The 17,971-nt window shown below is 43.8% G+C and overlaps 1 protein-coding gene across 1 annotated transcript; it reads left to right on the top strand.

The window, feature by feature from the left end:
• The first annotated feature begins 4,296 nt into the window (after positions 1-4,296).
• On the top strand, positions 4,297-17,133 carry LOC119253072 (RLA class II histocompatibility antigen, DP alpha-1 chain-like). Its single transcript, XM_037520737.1, is given in 7 exon segments — positions 4,297-4,354; positions 7,348-7,488; positions 10,456-10,722; positions 11,100-11,150; positions 11,153-11,368; positions 11,566-11,715; positions 17,072-17,133. Coding segments are annotated over 7 exon segments (945 nt in total).
• The last annotated feature ends 838 nt before the right edge of the window (positions 17,134-17,971 follow it).

Below are 17,971 nucleotides of genomic sequence, written 5' to 3'. Positions count from 1 at the left end.
GTAACTTCAAGGAGGCATAGTGCCCTCAGCAGTGAAATGGGAACAAGGCCGTTTCCCTGACAACGCTGTGTGGATTAACTGGGATCAAGAAGGTTATATGCAACTCTGGAATGCAGTACTGGCCCAGTTAACAGCAGTTGTGATCACATGCAGATTTTTGTTCATAAAGCCGCAGTGATAACACCCAGTGCGTGTTCTTTTTTGCGCTCTGCTCTTGCCTGGCTGCACCCATCTCTCAGGTGAATTCAGTTTCAAGTGCCTTAAGAGTGTTGGACATTTGCCAGTTCCACTCTCTCCTCTCCTGACCATTCCTCCTCAAACCCATGCACTTATTTTTTTATTTTTCAAAGATCTATCCATCCCTGCATACAGGAATGGAGATGTAGGCTAGAGGTGTGGGGGGTGAGAGGACTCACCAGAGACAGAGAGGGGAACAGAACAGGCAGATTGACTGAAATACACTGCTGAGGGGAGCAGCGGAGAGTCAGGAGAGGTCCACTGTGTCATGTGGGTAGCTCCCTGGCCAGGGATCGAACTCGTGTTGCAGTGGCTGTGGATAGCTTCATAGGTTGCATCTTAACCCCTTGCACCACCAGGGAGGCCCAAACCCATGCACTTTATTTTTTTTTATGTATTTCTCTTTTTCCTTTTTTAAAAAGATTTTTTATTTTTGCATACAAGAGCTGGGGTACAGGCCAGAGATGCGGGAGGTGAGAGCATTCACCAGAGACAGAGTGGGTAGCAGAACAGGCAGACTGACTGAAATACACTGCTGAGGGGAGCAGCAGGCAAGGCAGGAGAGATCTGCTGCACCATGTGGGTTGCTCCCTGGCTGGCCAGGAATTGAACTCATGCTGCATAGGTTACAGATTGCTTCACAGTGTGGTGCTTTACCCCTTGCGCCACCAGGTTGGCTCCAAACCCATGCACTTTAAAGTGAACACTGACCCCTCCCCCATCCCCCCCAAGCTGCCCTGACAAGACCAGTGTCTGCTGCATCTAATTACCTGCTCACATCCCTCAGTGTCTGCTGCATCTAATTACCTGCTCACACCCCTCAAGTGTCTGCGTGCCCTCTGCTGTGTTCCTGACACTCTGGCCATTCTCCACTGGGATTATTTTACTCACATTATTCCACACATACCAGCCATAATGTGTTGCTCCAGCCCTATGCGCTTTTTTAAATTCTACATCTGTCCCCGGACACCTCCAGTTGCACATCCCACAGGAGCCTCATCATCAGCTGGTCCAAATAAAACTCACGACTTCCTCCTGCACACCCGCTCCGCCCCGGTTCTTGGTGAAAGGGAATCTTACTCACCCCCTCCTCTAGCTGAGAGCTCAGTCACAGAACTCACTCTCCTATTATTTCTGATCAGTGAGCAGGACCTGATACTTTGCCTCTTGAATCTCTCCCTGTTCCCACTTTGTCCCCCTGTCCACTATAATAGGTAAGTCAGGTCGCTCTTTCCCAGCCTGGGTGAATGCGGTGGCCCCTAACGTTTCTCCAGCCTCAGTTTTGCCTCCTTTCATTCATCCCTTGCCTAAGCCTGAAACTTACAAGGTCACAGGATGACGTCCTGTCTTCCTGACTTGATATGTGAGGCTTGTTAAGATGTGACCCCTGCTTTCCTAAGCAGTTTCCTCTCAGGCCCCTTCTCTCTCTCTCTCTCTCTGTCTCTCTTTTTTAAATATAGCTTAAACCCAGAAGGTCTAATTCCTCTCTCTTCCTCCTTCCTCCTCCTTCCTTCCTTCCCTTCCTCCTTCCTTCCTTCCTTCCTTCCTTTCCTTCCTTCCTTCCTTCCTTCCTTCCTTCCTCCCTTCCTCCCTTCCTTCCTTCCTCCTTCCTTATTTCTTTTTTAAAAATATTTATTTATTTATGCATACAAGAGCTGGGGTACAGGCCAGAGATGCGGGGGGTGAGAGGATTCACCAGAGACAGAGTGGGGAGCAGAACAGGCAGACTGACTGAAATACACTGCTGAGGGGAGCAGCAGGAGAGTCAGGGGAGGTCTGCTGCGCCGTGTAGGTAGCTCCCTGGCCGGCCGGGTATCAAACTCGTGCTTCAGAAGCTGTGGTTTACTTCATAGTGCTGTTCTCTTGAGCCACTCTTATGGCTTTTATCGTGGTGATTTCATTGCCTTTTTGTGTTGCATAGTTCTTTTTTTTTTTTTTTAAGATTTATTAGTTTATTTATACAAGCACTGGGTACAGTCAGAAGTGCGGGAAGGTGAGAGAATTCACCAGAGCCAGAGCAGGGAGCAGAGCAGGCAGAAGGACCGAAGTACACTGCTGAGGGGAGCAGTGGGCAGCAGGAGAGGTCTGCGCACCATGCGGGACCCATCCTCTGGTGGCTGGGGAGCAGCCGGGGATCGAACCTGCACCGCAGAGGCGCGGACAGCTTCGCAACCCAGAGCTCAACCACTGGGGAGGCCCTGTGTTGCATATTTCATCTTGTATAATAATTGCATATTATCAAGTGAAATAAAAATGCAAAAATAAATAATATTTGCACCCATGAGTTGGATATTCTCTTTCTCCACAATTTTCTTCATGACCCAGTAGTCATTGTGTTTTCTCAACAATTTCACCATAACCACACCCTCTTTTTGTCCCTTCTCATTTCTGCTCTGTTGGAAGTTGAGGAAACTGTGATGAGTTGAGGGCATAAAAAGGAACTGGGGGCATCTGCTCAGTCCTTGGAGACTTACCCTGGACTCCACATTTCTCTCAGCACCAAAACTGCAGAGGACTCTGGGCCTACCATTCCTCTCCATTCCCCCAGCAGTTTCTTTCACATGGTGACTAGACTCCATCTCATTCCTTACTGATCTGAACCCATTGGCTTCTCCACCTCACCCACAACTTCTACAACCGCACACCACTCTGCTCACTATTCACCTCAAAGAAGCCCCAAGTCCTGATTTCCAATGTATTTATATCAGCATACAGCAGTGTCCCTGTTCCCAGAGCATTTTCCTGTGCTACCTCTCCTTTCACCTCCTTCTCAGCTACCACAACTCTCACCTGCTCTCTAAGACTCACTTTCTTCTCTCATCTGTAGGCATGATTCCCACAGCTGAGCTGCCCTTGTCAAATTCTCCATCTAAATGATGAATGTCAGAAAAAATGAATGTCAGGATGGGTGGGCCATGGCTTGTCCTCACTACTCACCTTGGCGCCTCACATTGACCAGCACTATTCCAGGGAAGGGGTCCTGCCTGGTTCTGTGGAAGAACCTGACCTGGAGCACAGATTCTACAACATGATCTTGGAGTCCTGATCATAATTTCCCCTTTCTGATCTTTAATATTGACATGTCATCTTTTTTTTAATTAAAAAAAGTAAATATTTTTACTTTAAATAAATAATTATTTATTTATTTATGCACACAAGAGCTGGGGTACAGACCAGAGGTGTGGGTGGTGAGAGGAATCACCAGACACAGAGTGGGGAACGGAACAGGCAGACTGACCGAAACACACTGCCGAGGGGAGCTGTGGGCAAGTCAGGAGAGGTCTGCTGCACCATGTTGGGTTGCTCCCTGGGTGGCCGGAGACCGAACTTGTGCTGCAGAGGCTGTGGATTGCTTAATAGTGCAGTGCTTAATCCCTTGTGCCACCAGGGAGGCCCAAACATGTCATCTTGATGACCCCTCTGTGAGAATGTTGTCCTCCTAAATCATTCTAGACCATCAGAAACCACTGGGACCAGAGGCACACCTGGAACTCTTCTCTGGAGGGAGTTGAGGCCCCTGGATAATGTTGGAGCCCCAAAGCCTTTCTCAGGGAGTGGGCCCACATGAGGAAGCCCCGGGGCACTCCCCTGAGGCAGGCCCTCCAAGAGCAGCAACTCTGCACTAACCTGGGATGTCTCTGCCCTGAGCCAAACGGGAGCTCAGCATTGCCAGGGTCATAGTCAGAGCTGTCATCCAGGGGGCCCAATGACCTGCAGGACCACCATTCTGGGCGCTGGGCAAGGACAGGGACTGAGGAATTGCAGTCAGAGCAGCTCACCACCGTGGGCCCCACTGCTAAGATGTCAACGCTGATAAGCCAGGCCAGGCTTCTGCACCCCCTTGGGTATGGCCAGATTCCAAAAATGAACCAATAAGTGGGAATCATCCTTCTCCAGGCAGAGATTTGGTGCAAATCATGTCATTCTTCAAGGTGTAAGAGTCACTGAAGACAGAATAAGGAAAAGGATCCTCATTTTGAGCAACTGGGTGAGTCATAAGGCTTGATTATTTTGTTTTGCTTCCTTAGGAAATCTCCCCAGGCATGGCATTCGTCCTCGATGGTGGCTGCCTGCCCCCTGGTGGATGTTTTCTGGGATGGAGTGAGTCGTAAGCATGGTAATGAAGATCAGGGGGATACACCACCTGCCCAAGTTCTGAGTTAGTCCTGGGGGCTCTAGCAGGTGTCCGCAGTGTCCGGGCAGCATCGCTCTCTCGGGGCTTCCTTAGCCCTTTGAGGTATGAAGGATGTGGAATGAGGCATCTGGGTTTTACTATCAGGTAAGGCATGGATGCTTACAACTTCAAGCCCATTTCTTTTTATTGGGTCACAGTTTCTTCATTTTTGAAGTGTGGAGGATGGCATTTGCCTTCTTAGTGGCTCTGTGAAGGTCCAACGAGAGCTTACTTATAAATGCCTTACACATGTTTTGGAGTTTTTGAATAGACCAATGAAATTATCAAAGGCCATCCTTTCTTTCTGCAATTTAATATGCATGCTTTCTAGTTTTGAAATATCAAATTATCCCCAACAAACAAATTTACAGCTAAATCTTCAAATGATGTAAATATATTCCCTCTGATTACAAAATCTAAAAGGGAAAATGACAAAATGAATATATTCCAACAGATTTCCTAGATATGTAAATAAAATGTTGATGAACTGAATAAGAGAATATAAAATTATTTAACTTAGGTTTTCTATTAGGAAAAAGGATGCTTATAGTAAAGTGGTCAGATACAGACTTCCTAGAGTGAAATTCTCTTTCCTGATACTTTGTGGCCATGGACAAGTTATTTAACCTGTTGTGACTTAGTTTTCCCTCATGTAGAATGGAGACTACCATAGAGTCTGTCACTGGTTTATTGGGGAATCCGGATGGGATAATATGCAGCATTTGTAAATCTCTTAAAACAGAGTCTTTTATAGTAAGGAATTAAGAAATGTTCATTATTACAATGCAAGGCTAGCTCAGAACACCAAAAACCTCTTCATGCAATACAACATATTATTTAATCCAATAATAGAAGTTTTATCATTTTAAAAGAACTACCAGAGAAATACAGTTCCAAACCACCCTGTAAAGAAACTGAGTATTTAAAGAAGGTTCTGCCATTAGACTTAATGCAAAATGATTAGAAAAATTGATTTTAAAAATAAGATTTAAATAAGTGTCATATCACCATATGAAGAAGAAATAAAGGGAGTGATAATTAGCAATGAAACAATTAAACATATTTGTCTTCTGCTTATTTGTCTAGAAAGATCAAAGGATTTCCCTAAAATTGTAAAGGTATTCATGGAATATTACTCAGCATTCAAAAAAGATAAACACATGCAATTTGCAGCAGCATGGATGGCGCTGGAAGGGATCATGCTCAGCGAAATAAGCCAGAAAGAAAAAGAAAAATACCGATGGTCTCACTCATAGCAGGAATCTAGAAAACTTAAATAAGGGACCAGGAAAATGAATAACTATAAGAAAGTGAAAATCAAAATCAACAAAAAACTATGAACCAGAGACACTTTTTGGGGGTGGGGGCGGGAGGGGAGGGATTGGGATCAGAATGGGGGGGTTGCAATTGTATGGGGAATATAAAAATAAACTTTATTATTTAAAAAAATAAAATTGTAAAGGTATAAAATGGTAAATGTCATTTGATAATAATCCAATGAATTCATAAATGGAACTAAGAACCAATATGAAATTTTGAAGAACAATTGTCCAGTTCTAATGTCAATACAAGTAAAAAGGATCAACTTAAATGACTTTTTCCAAACAACCCAAGTAAGAGGCAGGTGATTACCCTTCTCATTTTACTTTTCCTCATCTTATCTCCAATCCCACATAGCCTGGGATTCTCTGGGCCACGTTGGTTCTGACAGTTTTCTCATTTCCTCTCCTGGCATCTTCTTTTAGCATCTTCTTTTTCAGCCACAGAGATGCTCCTTCTGACATTTCTCGTTGGCTAAGTCTCATCAACTAGTTTGACCTCCAAGCCTTCTAGGGAAATAAAGCCTGGACCCAGCGCCCCCTGCCCTGCCTCATCTCCCCTCTGTCTGCCTCGCAGTGGCCACTTGGAAGACACAGGAGCCAGGCCAGTCCCATGATCCTGCAGGCCATCACCCTGGCCGCCCCCTGAGTCCCCCGGGACCTGGGCCATCAGGGGTGAGTGCTGGGGGAGGGGGAGGGGAGCTAGCAGAGATTTGGGGGCCCTCAGGTGCTGCTTTCTGTCCTGTTTCTCTCCCCCGTTTCCTCTCGTGTGAGGTCATCTTTTGCTCGCTGTCATTCTAACAGTAACAGCCACCCTAGATGGTGCCAAACCTCATTTAAATTTCACAACAGCCTTTCAGGAAGGCATTTATTATTCTAAGTTTAGAAATGAAAAGACTGAGACTTAAGGATATTGGCCCATGTCTCACCAGCCCCGTGCACAGTGCTGATGAGGGAGAGCCCGGCTCCTCTGGATGTGTTCTGTGGGTCTCCTAAATTTCAGCGCAGAGTCCCTGACACAGGCGTCTGCAGTGTGTGGCTTTGGCCTCTCTTGTTTCATTCAGTCCTCAACCCACCGCATCCTCCCTTTGCCTCTCCGTCTTGGTGCTCTCTAGGGAGGCTGTTACCTGTCTCCACACCAGCAGAACCCACATCCCTTCTGTGCGGATGACAGCGTCATTACTGATACCGTGACGTGACCACTTCCTCCTTTCTGGAATTTTTCTGTTCCTACTTTTTAAAAAAGATTTATTTATTTATTTACACAAGCACTGGGTACAGTCAGAAGCACGGGAGGGTGAGAGAATTCACCAGAGCCAGAGCGGGGAGCAGAGCAGGCAGAAGGACCGAAGGACACTGCTGAGGGGAGCAGCGGGCGGCAGGAGAGGTCTGCGCGCCATGTGGGACCCTCCTCCGGTGGCCGGGGAGCAGCCGGGGAGCAGCCGGGGATCGAGCCTGCGCTGCAGAGGCTGCGGGCAGCTTCGCAGCCCAGCGCTCAACCGCTGCGCCACCAGGGAGGCCCTGTTCCTAGTTTTTATGAGTATGCTTCCTCCTTGCTTTTTCCGATTCTTTAGCCTTTTGTCTTTCAGTCTTTTGAAAATTGTCTGTGTTTGCCAGGACGCAAGACCACGCACTCCCGACCCTCTCCGGTGAGCTCATCCGAACTTGCCGTCATGACCCTCAGCCTTGGCACCAGCCTGCAGCCCACCCATTTAGTTCAGCTGCCCTCAAACCAACTCCATGTTGTTCCCCAGGAAGGTATCTGAGCATGTCCCAAACAGAACACTCTGTCTCCTCTCACCCTTTTCCTCCGTTGTCTTTTTAGTCACTGACGCCCCAGTTCCTCACATCTGGAGTGGTCATTGTGAACTCCAGTGTCCTGACTCCACCACACCATCTACAGATTCTGTGGCTTCTCATCTCTTAATGCCATTCAAAGCCCTCAGCTCTTCTCCAGCCCTGTGGTACCGCCCCATCTCCACCTTCACTGCTGTGGGGTCCTATTGTTCTTCTTTCCAAACTAGCTTCCTCCAATCCAGTATCCCCCTGTGCCACTGCCAAGCGCAGTCTGGTCCTGCTACTCGCTTTATTAAGGTCCTGTGACGATTTTCCTGTGGGCGCTGGGATAAAATGCAAACCCCATTGTTAGGGACTGGTGGGTCACGATTAGCCCCTTGCAACATCGCCCCTCAGCTCCAGTCATAGTGAAGAACAGACGCTTCTTCATGCGGGTTTCATGTCTGGCTGCTTTCGAGCCTGCTGCTCCTGCTGGAAATGCCATTTTCCCCTTTCTTGGCTCTGCGCTTCCTGGGAAGCCTCGCTCCAAGCTCACTTGGATTTTAACTCTCTGTTTTTGCTCCTAAGTAGCACCTTGTGTATACCTTGGGATAATTTAGCAACAATAAACCACATATGTAGCATTGTCTTTTCTTTGTCTCATTCTTTGGATTTTCTAGCAACTTGAGAATCGGGAGGAGATCTTCTGAGTTAAATCTTTAGTGCTAGAGAGTGAACATTCACAACACGATTTTTTTATTTTTTTATGTCATCTTTATTTTTAAATTTTTATTTAGATATGTTTTACATCATTGTTTAATTTTTTCATTTTAATTTATTTTATTTTATGTAGTTCTTACATCATTTTTCATTTTTGCACAATGTGTGCATTTTCACTTTGGTTATATTCCCCATACAATTCCCACCCCCCCTTATTTTGACCCTAATCCCTCCTCTCCTCCACCCCTCCCCCTCAGTAGTGTGCCTCTGGTCTACAGTTGCTACACAATAAGATTTTTTACTGAATAAAAATTAGTATTTGTAGTATAGTTTGCTTCAGGATGCACAGATATTTAGTTTTAAGAGCTTATGAAAATGATAAAAATGAAATATTGGAAGTGAATAAACTATACCCACAGAGCCAATTTTTCCCTTTCAACTTTTTTCCTGTGATTCTCTAGCCACAAAATCCAGTCAGGGATCCCAAGCACTTGTGAGTGACTATGAATCCTGTCATTAAAAGTCTCAGGCGAGGATTAGTCTCTGTGTGTTGGGGCTGCAAGGGTGAATCACTACTTAGGGAGACAGAGAACCCCCTAGTGTGATTTTTCCTTAGATCCTCTGTCTCGGTCAACATCAAACTCTCTCATTTCTGTTATTTCACTGTAATAATAATAGTTTTTATTGGTGTCAACCTCTTGCTGCTTCTTACACATCAGTTAAAACGAAGAACTAATCCCAGTAACATCTCAGGTTGCAGTTAAATGCAGCAACTTTATTTCTAATGAAAACTCCACTTGCCAGCATATATTCAGCAAGAAAATTTGGAAATGTTGTGTAGACGATAATACTTTTAGATTTAATGTGCCTAAAACGATAACTTTATGAATAGAATTATATAACCTGCTGATTTTATTCTAAAACTAAGAAAGTAACTTGAAGTCTATAAATAGCACCTTGACTCTGGAGGTCTTTTCATTTCCCTCACTATTTAAAATATTTTCCACTCAGAAAGATTTGAATTTTACTCTCCCCTCACCAGCTCTGTGTTTGTATCACTGATTTTATGTGTCTGGACCAAAAGGATGCCAAGATCTTGAGGGGTGGGGGCGGGCAGGTGATGGCTCAATACTGCTTCTACCAGGAGCTGTGTGGCCTTGGAGAGGAGCCTTAACGCCTGTGGTCAGTTCCCTAAAGCACAAAATAATGCTCTACTTGGGGGCATGAAGAGTGGTGAACAAATTGAGCACATAGTAAGTCCTCAATGAATAGTATCTTATTACTGTACTCAGTGCTATTATTATTGTACTGGAGAGAGAGATGCTGAAGACTTCAGGAACAAGGGAAGCAGCTTGAATTTTCTTTTCTTTTCTTTTCTTTTTTAAAGATTTATTTATTTATGCATACAAGAGCTGGGGTACAGGCCAGAGATGCGGGAGGATGAGAGGATTCACCAGAGACAGAGTGGGGAGCAGAACAGGCAGACTGACTGAAATACACTGCTGAGGGGAGCAGCGGGCAAGACAGGAGAGGTCTGCTGCACAGTGTGGGTAGCTACCTGGCCAGCCGGGGATCAAACTCGTGCTGCCGAGGCTTCAGATTGCTTCATAGTGCAGTGCTTAACCCCTTGTGCCACCAGGGAGGCCCCAGCAGCTTGAATTTTCAGAAAGTCATTTCTGTTTCTTCTATCCCCTTTGTTTTACACTTCTTTTTTTTTTTTTTGTTTTATTTATTTATTATTTATTTATTTATTTATTATAAATTTTATTTTTATATTCCCCATACAATTGCGACCCCCTTGTTTTGACCCCAATCCCTCCCCTCCCCGCCCCCACCCCCCATAGAGTGTCTCTGGTTCATAGTTCTTTGTTGATTTTGATTTTTACTTTTTTTTTTTTTTAAAGATTTATTTATTTATTTATTTATTTTTACAAGCACTGGGTACAGTCAGAAGAGCGGGAGGGTGAGAGAACTCACCAGAGCCAGAGCGGGGAGCAGAGCAGGCAGCAGGAGAGGTCTGCACGCCATGCAGGACCCTCCCCCGGTGGCCTGGGAGCAGCCGGGGATCGAACCGGCACCGCAGAGGCTGCGGGCAGCTTCGCAACCCAGCGCTCAACCGCTGCGCCACCGGGGAGGCCCTGTTTTACACTTCTTGATTTGTGTTAGTCCTCCGTATCTCTAATAAACTTCTCTTTATTAACTTGCTTTATTTTCCTACCCATCCTCTAGCCCCCCCTTCTCCCAATGCAATGGACCATACCTCAGCGTATGCCGAGTTTGTCCAGACACACAGAACTTTTGGGGAGCACATGTTTGAATTTGATGAGGATGAGGAGTTCTATGTGGACCTGGATAAGATGGAGACCATCTGGCACCTGCCGGAGTTTATTCATGCCTTTGACTATGATCCTTGGAGGGGAATTGCTGCCATCATCATGGCAAGGAAGAACTTGAAGAAAATGATTGAACACTCCAACCACACCAGAGCCACTAATGGTACCTGCCCTTGCTTGTTTCTCTGCAGTCCAGCTTCAGGGTGGTGGAGTCCCCTGCCACACACAATGGGAGACCCAGATGCCCCTTCGTGAATGACGCCCCACCATGGAGTGTGCCGTATTTGGTCCCCAAAGTCAGGCACTTGGTCATCAGAGGAGACATTTTACTATTTCAGAAAAAGATGGGGCTGAGGGCCCTAGGCCAGGAATGTGAGGCAATATGGCTCTGACTTGGGAGTCCCAGGGGTGGGAGTGGGGGGAGAGAAGGGTGGGCCTGAGAGTGGTGGCCCAGAATTTAGAGAATATAAGGGCTGGGCTGGTAGAAACTTTGAGACTCAGCCAAAGGCAGTAGACTCAGCAGGTCCTGTTTCTCCTCAGAGCCCCCTGAGGTGACCGTGTTTCCCAAGGAACCCATGGAGCTGGGCCAGCCCTCATCTGCCATGCAGACAAGTTCTTCCCGCCAGTGCTCAATGTAACGTGGCTGCACCAGAGTGTCGCCATGCGTGTGGCTGAGGGCATCTTTCTGCCCAACACAGAATTCACATTCCACAGCTTCCACTACCTGACCTTCCTCCCCACAACTGAGAATGTCTACGACTGCAGGGTGGAGCACTGAGGTCTGGACGAGCTGCTCCTGAAGCACTGGGGTATGGACCCCCTCTACAGTCACCATCCCAACACCAGCTGTATTTCTATGGTCCATCCCTCAGCACCTGCTTTCCTTAATCTCATGTTTTATGGTCATTTTATCCAGACTTTGACATCTTATGGTTCTCTTTTGGTAATACCCCTGGCACCTACGCTAAGCTCCTGTTCTTCTGACTGTCTTTCCTCTGTGCCCCAGAGGCCTGGGAGCCCATCCAGGTGCCTGAGACAATAGAGACTGTGGTCTGTGCCCTGGGCCTGCTGGTGGACCTGGCGGGCATCATTACTGCCACCATTGTCCTGTGGAAAGAACCAGCGGGCCTTTCTACATGCTGGGGCAGGAGCCACTGTGAGTCATCCTGGTTTGGGGGTGCTGGGGACACAGTGCTAAGGGCAAGTAGATGTTCCAGGTGGTGGATGGGAAGGAGAAACACCTCAGCGGGGTGCTTGGAGCACCTCATGTTTTGGAGTCATTAAACTAGATGCCAACAACAAAATGATAACATCTGATAACATCAGATGAGCTGCTTACTGTGCACCCAACACTGTTCTCCATGCTTCTTTTGTATTCAATTATTTAAACTTGGAGTTTGGTACTGTTACTTTCCCTATGTTAGAGAGGGGGTTACAAAAGGGAGGTGAAGGAATCTGTTTGAGGTCACACAGCTTGGGTGGTGCAGAATTTGTGTGGGAAGGAACCCAGGCATTGCACCCCAGAGGCTGCAGTCTTGTCCAATGTGTAGATCACATCACTGGCAGCCACAATTATCTCTTTCCTTACAATCTTCATAGCCATGATTTCCTCTGTCCTCAAATCAGTGTCTTGAACTTCTCATACTGTTAGACATTTATGATAATAAAAGACATCCTACTATTTATATCATCTCAAAGGGAATGCATCTGGTTTTTCCATAAATACATTGCCTACAGATTTTTTGTTTATAATCTTTACAATGTGGTGAGATTTATTGAATTCTGTTCATGTATTTATTGAATTCAGCTCATGTTAACTGAATTTTCTTTTTTTATCTGATATGTTGGCCATATTATAGCTTGTTAGACACTAAGCCAACATTGAATTCTTAGGATAAGTCTTATTTGAGCAAATGAATTATTTCTATAATAAACTATTGAATTCAATGGCATTGGTGAAATTATTCCATAATTTTCTTCATTTGTGCTATCCTTACCTGTGCTATCTGGAAGTAAAGGTGTAACAACTTCATGAAATGATTTGGAAAGCTTATGTTCCTTTTGATGTTCTAGAACAACACGTGTAAGAGACGAAGGGCTTGTTCCTTGAGATGTGATTGTGGACTCGCCAACTGTAAAGTTCTCAGGACAGAGGCCTTGGGAAGGTATTCTTTGCTCCCAACTCAACATCCAGTATTTATCCTCTATTTTAGCATTCTATTTTTTCCTGTAGTTTGACCTTTATATCTTTCCAGAAATGTATCCATCTTATTAAAATTTCAGATTTATTGACAAGAGTTGATCATAACAAGTTATTTTCATGTAGAAGTCTTGGTGTGTACAGCGATCAGTCCTTTTTCATTCTGAATCACATTTATCTCCTTGGACAGTCTTGCCAGAGGTCTATTGACCTCTTTAAACTTTCTATTGAATCAGAATTTGATTTTGCTTATCTTCCCTGTGTTTTGTTTTCTATTTCACTGAATTCTGCCCTTGTCTTTATTATTTACATATTTTTTTAAACTTTTGCTGTATTCTTATTTTTCCATTCTCTTTATGGAAATGATTAGCTCATTTTTGGTAGGCAGGTTCTCTTTGAATATGAAGTTTTCCATCACTTATATTTTAATTTCCATGGTTATTTTAATTGCATGTTTTAGGTATATGGAATTAATTGATTTGTCCTTTTTAATTGATTTAGAATTCAATTACATTATGGCCAAAGAATAAAGCTTATATGATACTGATTAATTTGAATATATTGATGCTTCCTTTGTGGCTTAATAAGTGTTAAGTTTTCAGAAATATTACATGTGTTTTTGGAATTCATGTGTATATTCTTTTTGTTGGTTCCAGAAATCTCTATATAACCAATTCTTTGATCCTAATATTTAATCATTTTACTTCGGTCTATATCTCTGTTTTCTCTTGGTTTCAGCTCTTAGTTTTTGAGCATATGTTAAAACCTATGGCTTAATTTTTAATTTTTAGTGTCTTTCTCCATGTGTTTCTGTTATTTGTTGCTCTTATATTTTGTGGCTTTATTTTCAGGGACATATGTGTTCATGATTATTATTGTTCCCTCATCTAGTTTTTTTTATAATTTTAATTCTCTTTTGGCAGATATTAAATTTATGTCAACTATCTTTGTTTCATATCTGCCTGAAGTGCCCTTTTCCATTATTAAATTTTCAACCTTTCTATATTCTTTTATTCTGTTTGACTTTGTTAGATTTTGTTGAAAATACAATCTGAGAGTCTCTTCTTTTTAATTAATTGTTTAACCCATTCAATTTATTACAATTAGTATTATATTAAAACTTCACTATCACATTATTAAAATGGTTTATTTAATATCCTTTATTTGTATTCATTTTTCTCATTTCTTATTTCATAAAAGCTAGGCCAAATTTTGCTGTTATAAAAGTTATGTATTCTAATTATACTCACAAGATGGTTTAACATAATACACTTAATTACATTTATTTACTCTACTGATTAAAAAAACCTGATGAATTCCTACATTCTCCTTGCCCCACAAAAGAAGTATTTTTGTTTCTCTGTTATCAACACTGATATCTCCTCTATGGTGATATTAACTACATTTTTAGTTTTAGTTTGCTTTAAATACACTTTTTTCTTACCTTTTAAAAAATTTAGTGCTACTGTTAAGATAACAATAGGGTCTCCCTGGTGACCTTGGGGTTGAGTCTCTATGCTGTAACCTTCACTGCCTGAGTTCAATCCCTAACCAGGGAGCTAACCCACATAGTGCAGCAGATCTTTCCTGTCTCACCTGCTGCTCCCCTTAGCAGTGTATTTCAGTAAATCTGCCTGTTTTGTTCCCCACTCTGTCTCTGATGAGTCCTCTCACCACCCTGGGGATCTCTGGCCTACACCTTAATTCTTCTATGCAAAAATAAATAAATAAAATATTTTAAAAATAATTTTAAAATAAAGATAATAATAAACTTTGTTAAATTATTTGATCTTTCTTACTTTCCACTTCTGTAGCATTCTCTTGGATGTGTTCTTCTTATTTGGGTGCTTTAGAAAAAGCAAAACATCTAATGTTGAAATGTTTGAACATTAGTTGGGGGTGAACATTAGTTGGGATATAATTTCAGGATTGAAAGATTTTTTTTCTTCAAGTCCATGAAAGTAACATCCAATTGTTTTCTGGCATTAAGTGTTACTGGTGATTACTGTCTGTCTCTCTGATTCTTGTTCTTTCACGGATGGGTCTGCTCTTATTTTCTTATAGGTGCACTGCTCTCTCCTCAAGTATTTAGAATTACAGTTCTTACAATACATCAAGATATGTACGTTTTTTAATATAATGGTTTAAAAATCTATTTGTCACTCTGTACCATTTCAAACTATTTCATGTTTCTTCAAAGTCTAGAAATCTATTCTTTTTGCAGATATTTTGTCTCCCTTTGATATTTCCCCCACTTTCTACATGTCTTTTTATCAAGATGTCAGAACACCTGTTTCTATCCTCTATGTCTCTTTGTTTTTTCTTTTATACATCCTATTGTTTAATCTTTCATACTGCCCTTAAGAGAGGTTCTTAGTCTTATCTCATTATTTTCACTTCTAAAAGCCTCACTAATTATCTTACTTAAATGTTCTTTATTACAACCATTATTAAAACTCACTATTTATGCTTGATTCGTTGGTTTCTTTTTTTTTTTCAAGATTTATTTTTATTTATTTATTTATACAAGCACTGGGTACACTCAGAAGAATGGGAGGGTGAGAGAATTCACCAGAGCCAGAGCGGGGAGCAGAGCAGGCAGAAGGACCGAAGTACACTGCTGAGGGGAGCAGCGGGCGGCAGGAGAGGTCTGCGCGCCATGTGGGACCCTCCTCCGGTGGCCGGGAGCTGGGGATCGAACCGGCGCTGCAGAGGCTGCGGGTAGCTTGCAACCCAGCGCTCAACCGCTGCGCCACCGGGGAGTCCCGATTTGTTGTTTTCTTGTTTTAGCTTCAAATTGCCAACATCCTTCTTTACTTCACTTTTTATATCTTTTTATTGTAAACCAGAAAACATACGTAATACACAAAACAACATGTACAAGCAATGACTACCAGGCAAATACCCATGTAACTAGTGCTTCAGTCAAGATATAGAACTGTGCCAGCATCCCGAGGCCTTCCTTAGGCCAGGAGAAGATTGTACACACATCTATGGCCATACCAACTTCATTGTGTCTATCTGATATTGGAAAATAAATAGCTTTGGGTCTGGTTAGCACTTAGACTGGGGTGTAAACCGTTCAGGGATCAGAAGCTCCTTTTTACCTAGTTTTACCCAGCATAGTTCCTGGTTCATAGTAGGTTCTATAAATACATGTATCTGGTGTAAGTGAGTAAATTTATTCATTATTTAATATTTATAGAATATTTTCCATCTCTAAAGAGTCCAACCCACTTCAAGTTAGATGCAGTCAAGCAGCTACTTGACTACTTCTAGAAGGGTCACTGAGGGCCAGTGAAGAACCAGGTTCTCTTCACTCAGCTGGGGTGATGACGGGAGCCCTTGTGAAGATGGAGGTGTGTCAGCCTGGCTCCTGAGTACCTGTGGTCAGCAGAGCTACCTGCTGACTCATGTTATACAAGTAGCCTGAGCAAAAACTATCAGAGCATTTGTTACAGCAATGCTACCTGTCTTTTTCTTACTATATACTAAAGGGATAGAAAGGTAGTGCTCAAAGACTTCAACAAAGCAGAGAGGCAGGAGAATTAGAAAAGTTGTATCGCATAAATGAAGAGAGTAGAAGTCTCAGGAAGGAGAAAATAGTTAACAGTATTAGAGGTTCCTAAGCTGTCAACTACAATAAGTGTCCACTGGGCATGGAATTAAGTGATTTTTTTTTAAAGATTTATTTATTTTTGTACAAGAACCAGGGTAGAGGCCAGATGCACAGGAGGGTGAAAAGATTCACCGGAGACAGAGTAGGGAAGAGAACAGGCAGACTGACGAAATACACTGCTGAGGGGAGCAGCAGGTGAGATAGGAGAGGTCTGCCTCTCCATGTGGGATTCTCGCCAGCTGACCTGGATCGAAGTCACGCTGCAGAGGCTGCAGACAGCTTCACAGTGCAGCACTCAACCACCTGTGCCACCAGGGAGGCCTGAATTAAGTGATTTTGTAGCCCTATTAAAGAGCAATTTCTTACACTGTGCCCAGTTTCACATTGTTCATGTAACAAGCATAAACTATTAGTTTCCTTCCTTCAACTTTCAGCATCTGTTTGCTGGGCCTCACTTTCTCTGGAGTTTCAGAGTTTCAGAGTTTCAGCGTGGGCTGTGCAGAGCTGGAGGGAGGGAAATGACATCTCATTTGAGTGCCCACTTTCTCGCAAATCCTCATCGGGGGCAGTGACATTTGCTGGAGAGACCACCTCAGGTCCTCTGAGGGAAGGAAATGAGGGGAGCAGGTGCACAGGGCTGGAGGATGCAATGCTAAGCTGGGAGCTCAAACCCCACTGTTTGTCCTGCTGCAGGTGATGACCTTTCTGTGATGGAAGAGCATGGAGGGGAGTCCCCAGCATCAGCTCTTCTTTAAAGCTTCAGTTCCTTTGATCTCTGTGCTCAACACCACTGATTGATGTCCTCAAAGACCCCTGATTGCAGTCTGTTTGCTGTCCTCATACTTAGCACCCTGGAAAGGGCCTGGCACATAGGAAGAACTCAATACATGTTGAAATTTGAAGTATGGTGATATGGTGGGCCATATCACCCTGTCTCCTCTGTGACTTTCCCTATGCTACATCCTTTCTGAGCAATCCCAGACATCAATAAGTGCTGCTGTGGGTCAGAGCTAGATCTGTCTCATGCTTCTTTGACACTCCAGGGTCTTCCCTGGTCTCTTTGTATCTTCATCTCCTTGAAGTACATATCCTGGGCTGTAACATGAGGCAATACTGCAGCTTCTGATCCTTCCAGGAGGCAGGTCTAGAGATTGTCCACTCTGCCTGGCGTCCTTTCCCTGAAGTACAGGGAAAAGGGCTTTTGGTGCTCACTAAGGGGATGATTACTCTGAACTATTCCTCACATTGTCTCTGTGAGCTGTTACCTCCTTTGACAATCCTCCCTCTTATTTCACCCAGAATTTTAACCTTCTGGACTCTAAACTCCAGGAGGTTCCCTTTCCAACTCCCCCCATCTGCCCCACAGAGCAGCAGATGCTCTGTTTTGCAAGTTTCCCAAAAGAAAGTGGTTGAGCCTTTAGCAACTCATTGTCTTTTTTTATACCACGACCCTCTTTGTCCCAGAGTGCAGAAATCATTAAGGTGGAGGTGACTTCAGGAGAAGTTCCCTTAGCATCCTATTGTAGTGGTCCCACTGGGCCTTCTGCTCTCCCCCGCCATCCTACCAGGACTTATTTCCCTCATTGTCCTTCA

Source organism: Talpa occidentalis, unplaced genomic scaffold (genome assembly GCF_014898055.3).
Source record: "Talpa occidentalis isolate TD23 unplaced genomic scaffold, MPIMG_talOcc4v2.1 talOcc4.2, whole genome shotgun sequence".
Lineage (NCBI taxonomy): Eukaryota > Metazoa > Chordata > Mammalia > Eulipotyphla > Talpidae > Talpa > Talpa occidentalis.
Note: the sequence above shows the minus strand (reverse complement) of the source record. Positions and strands in the feature narration are given on the sequence as shown.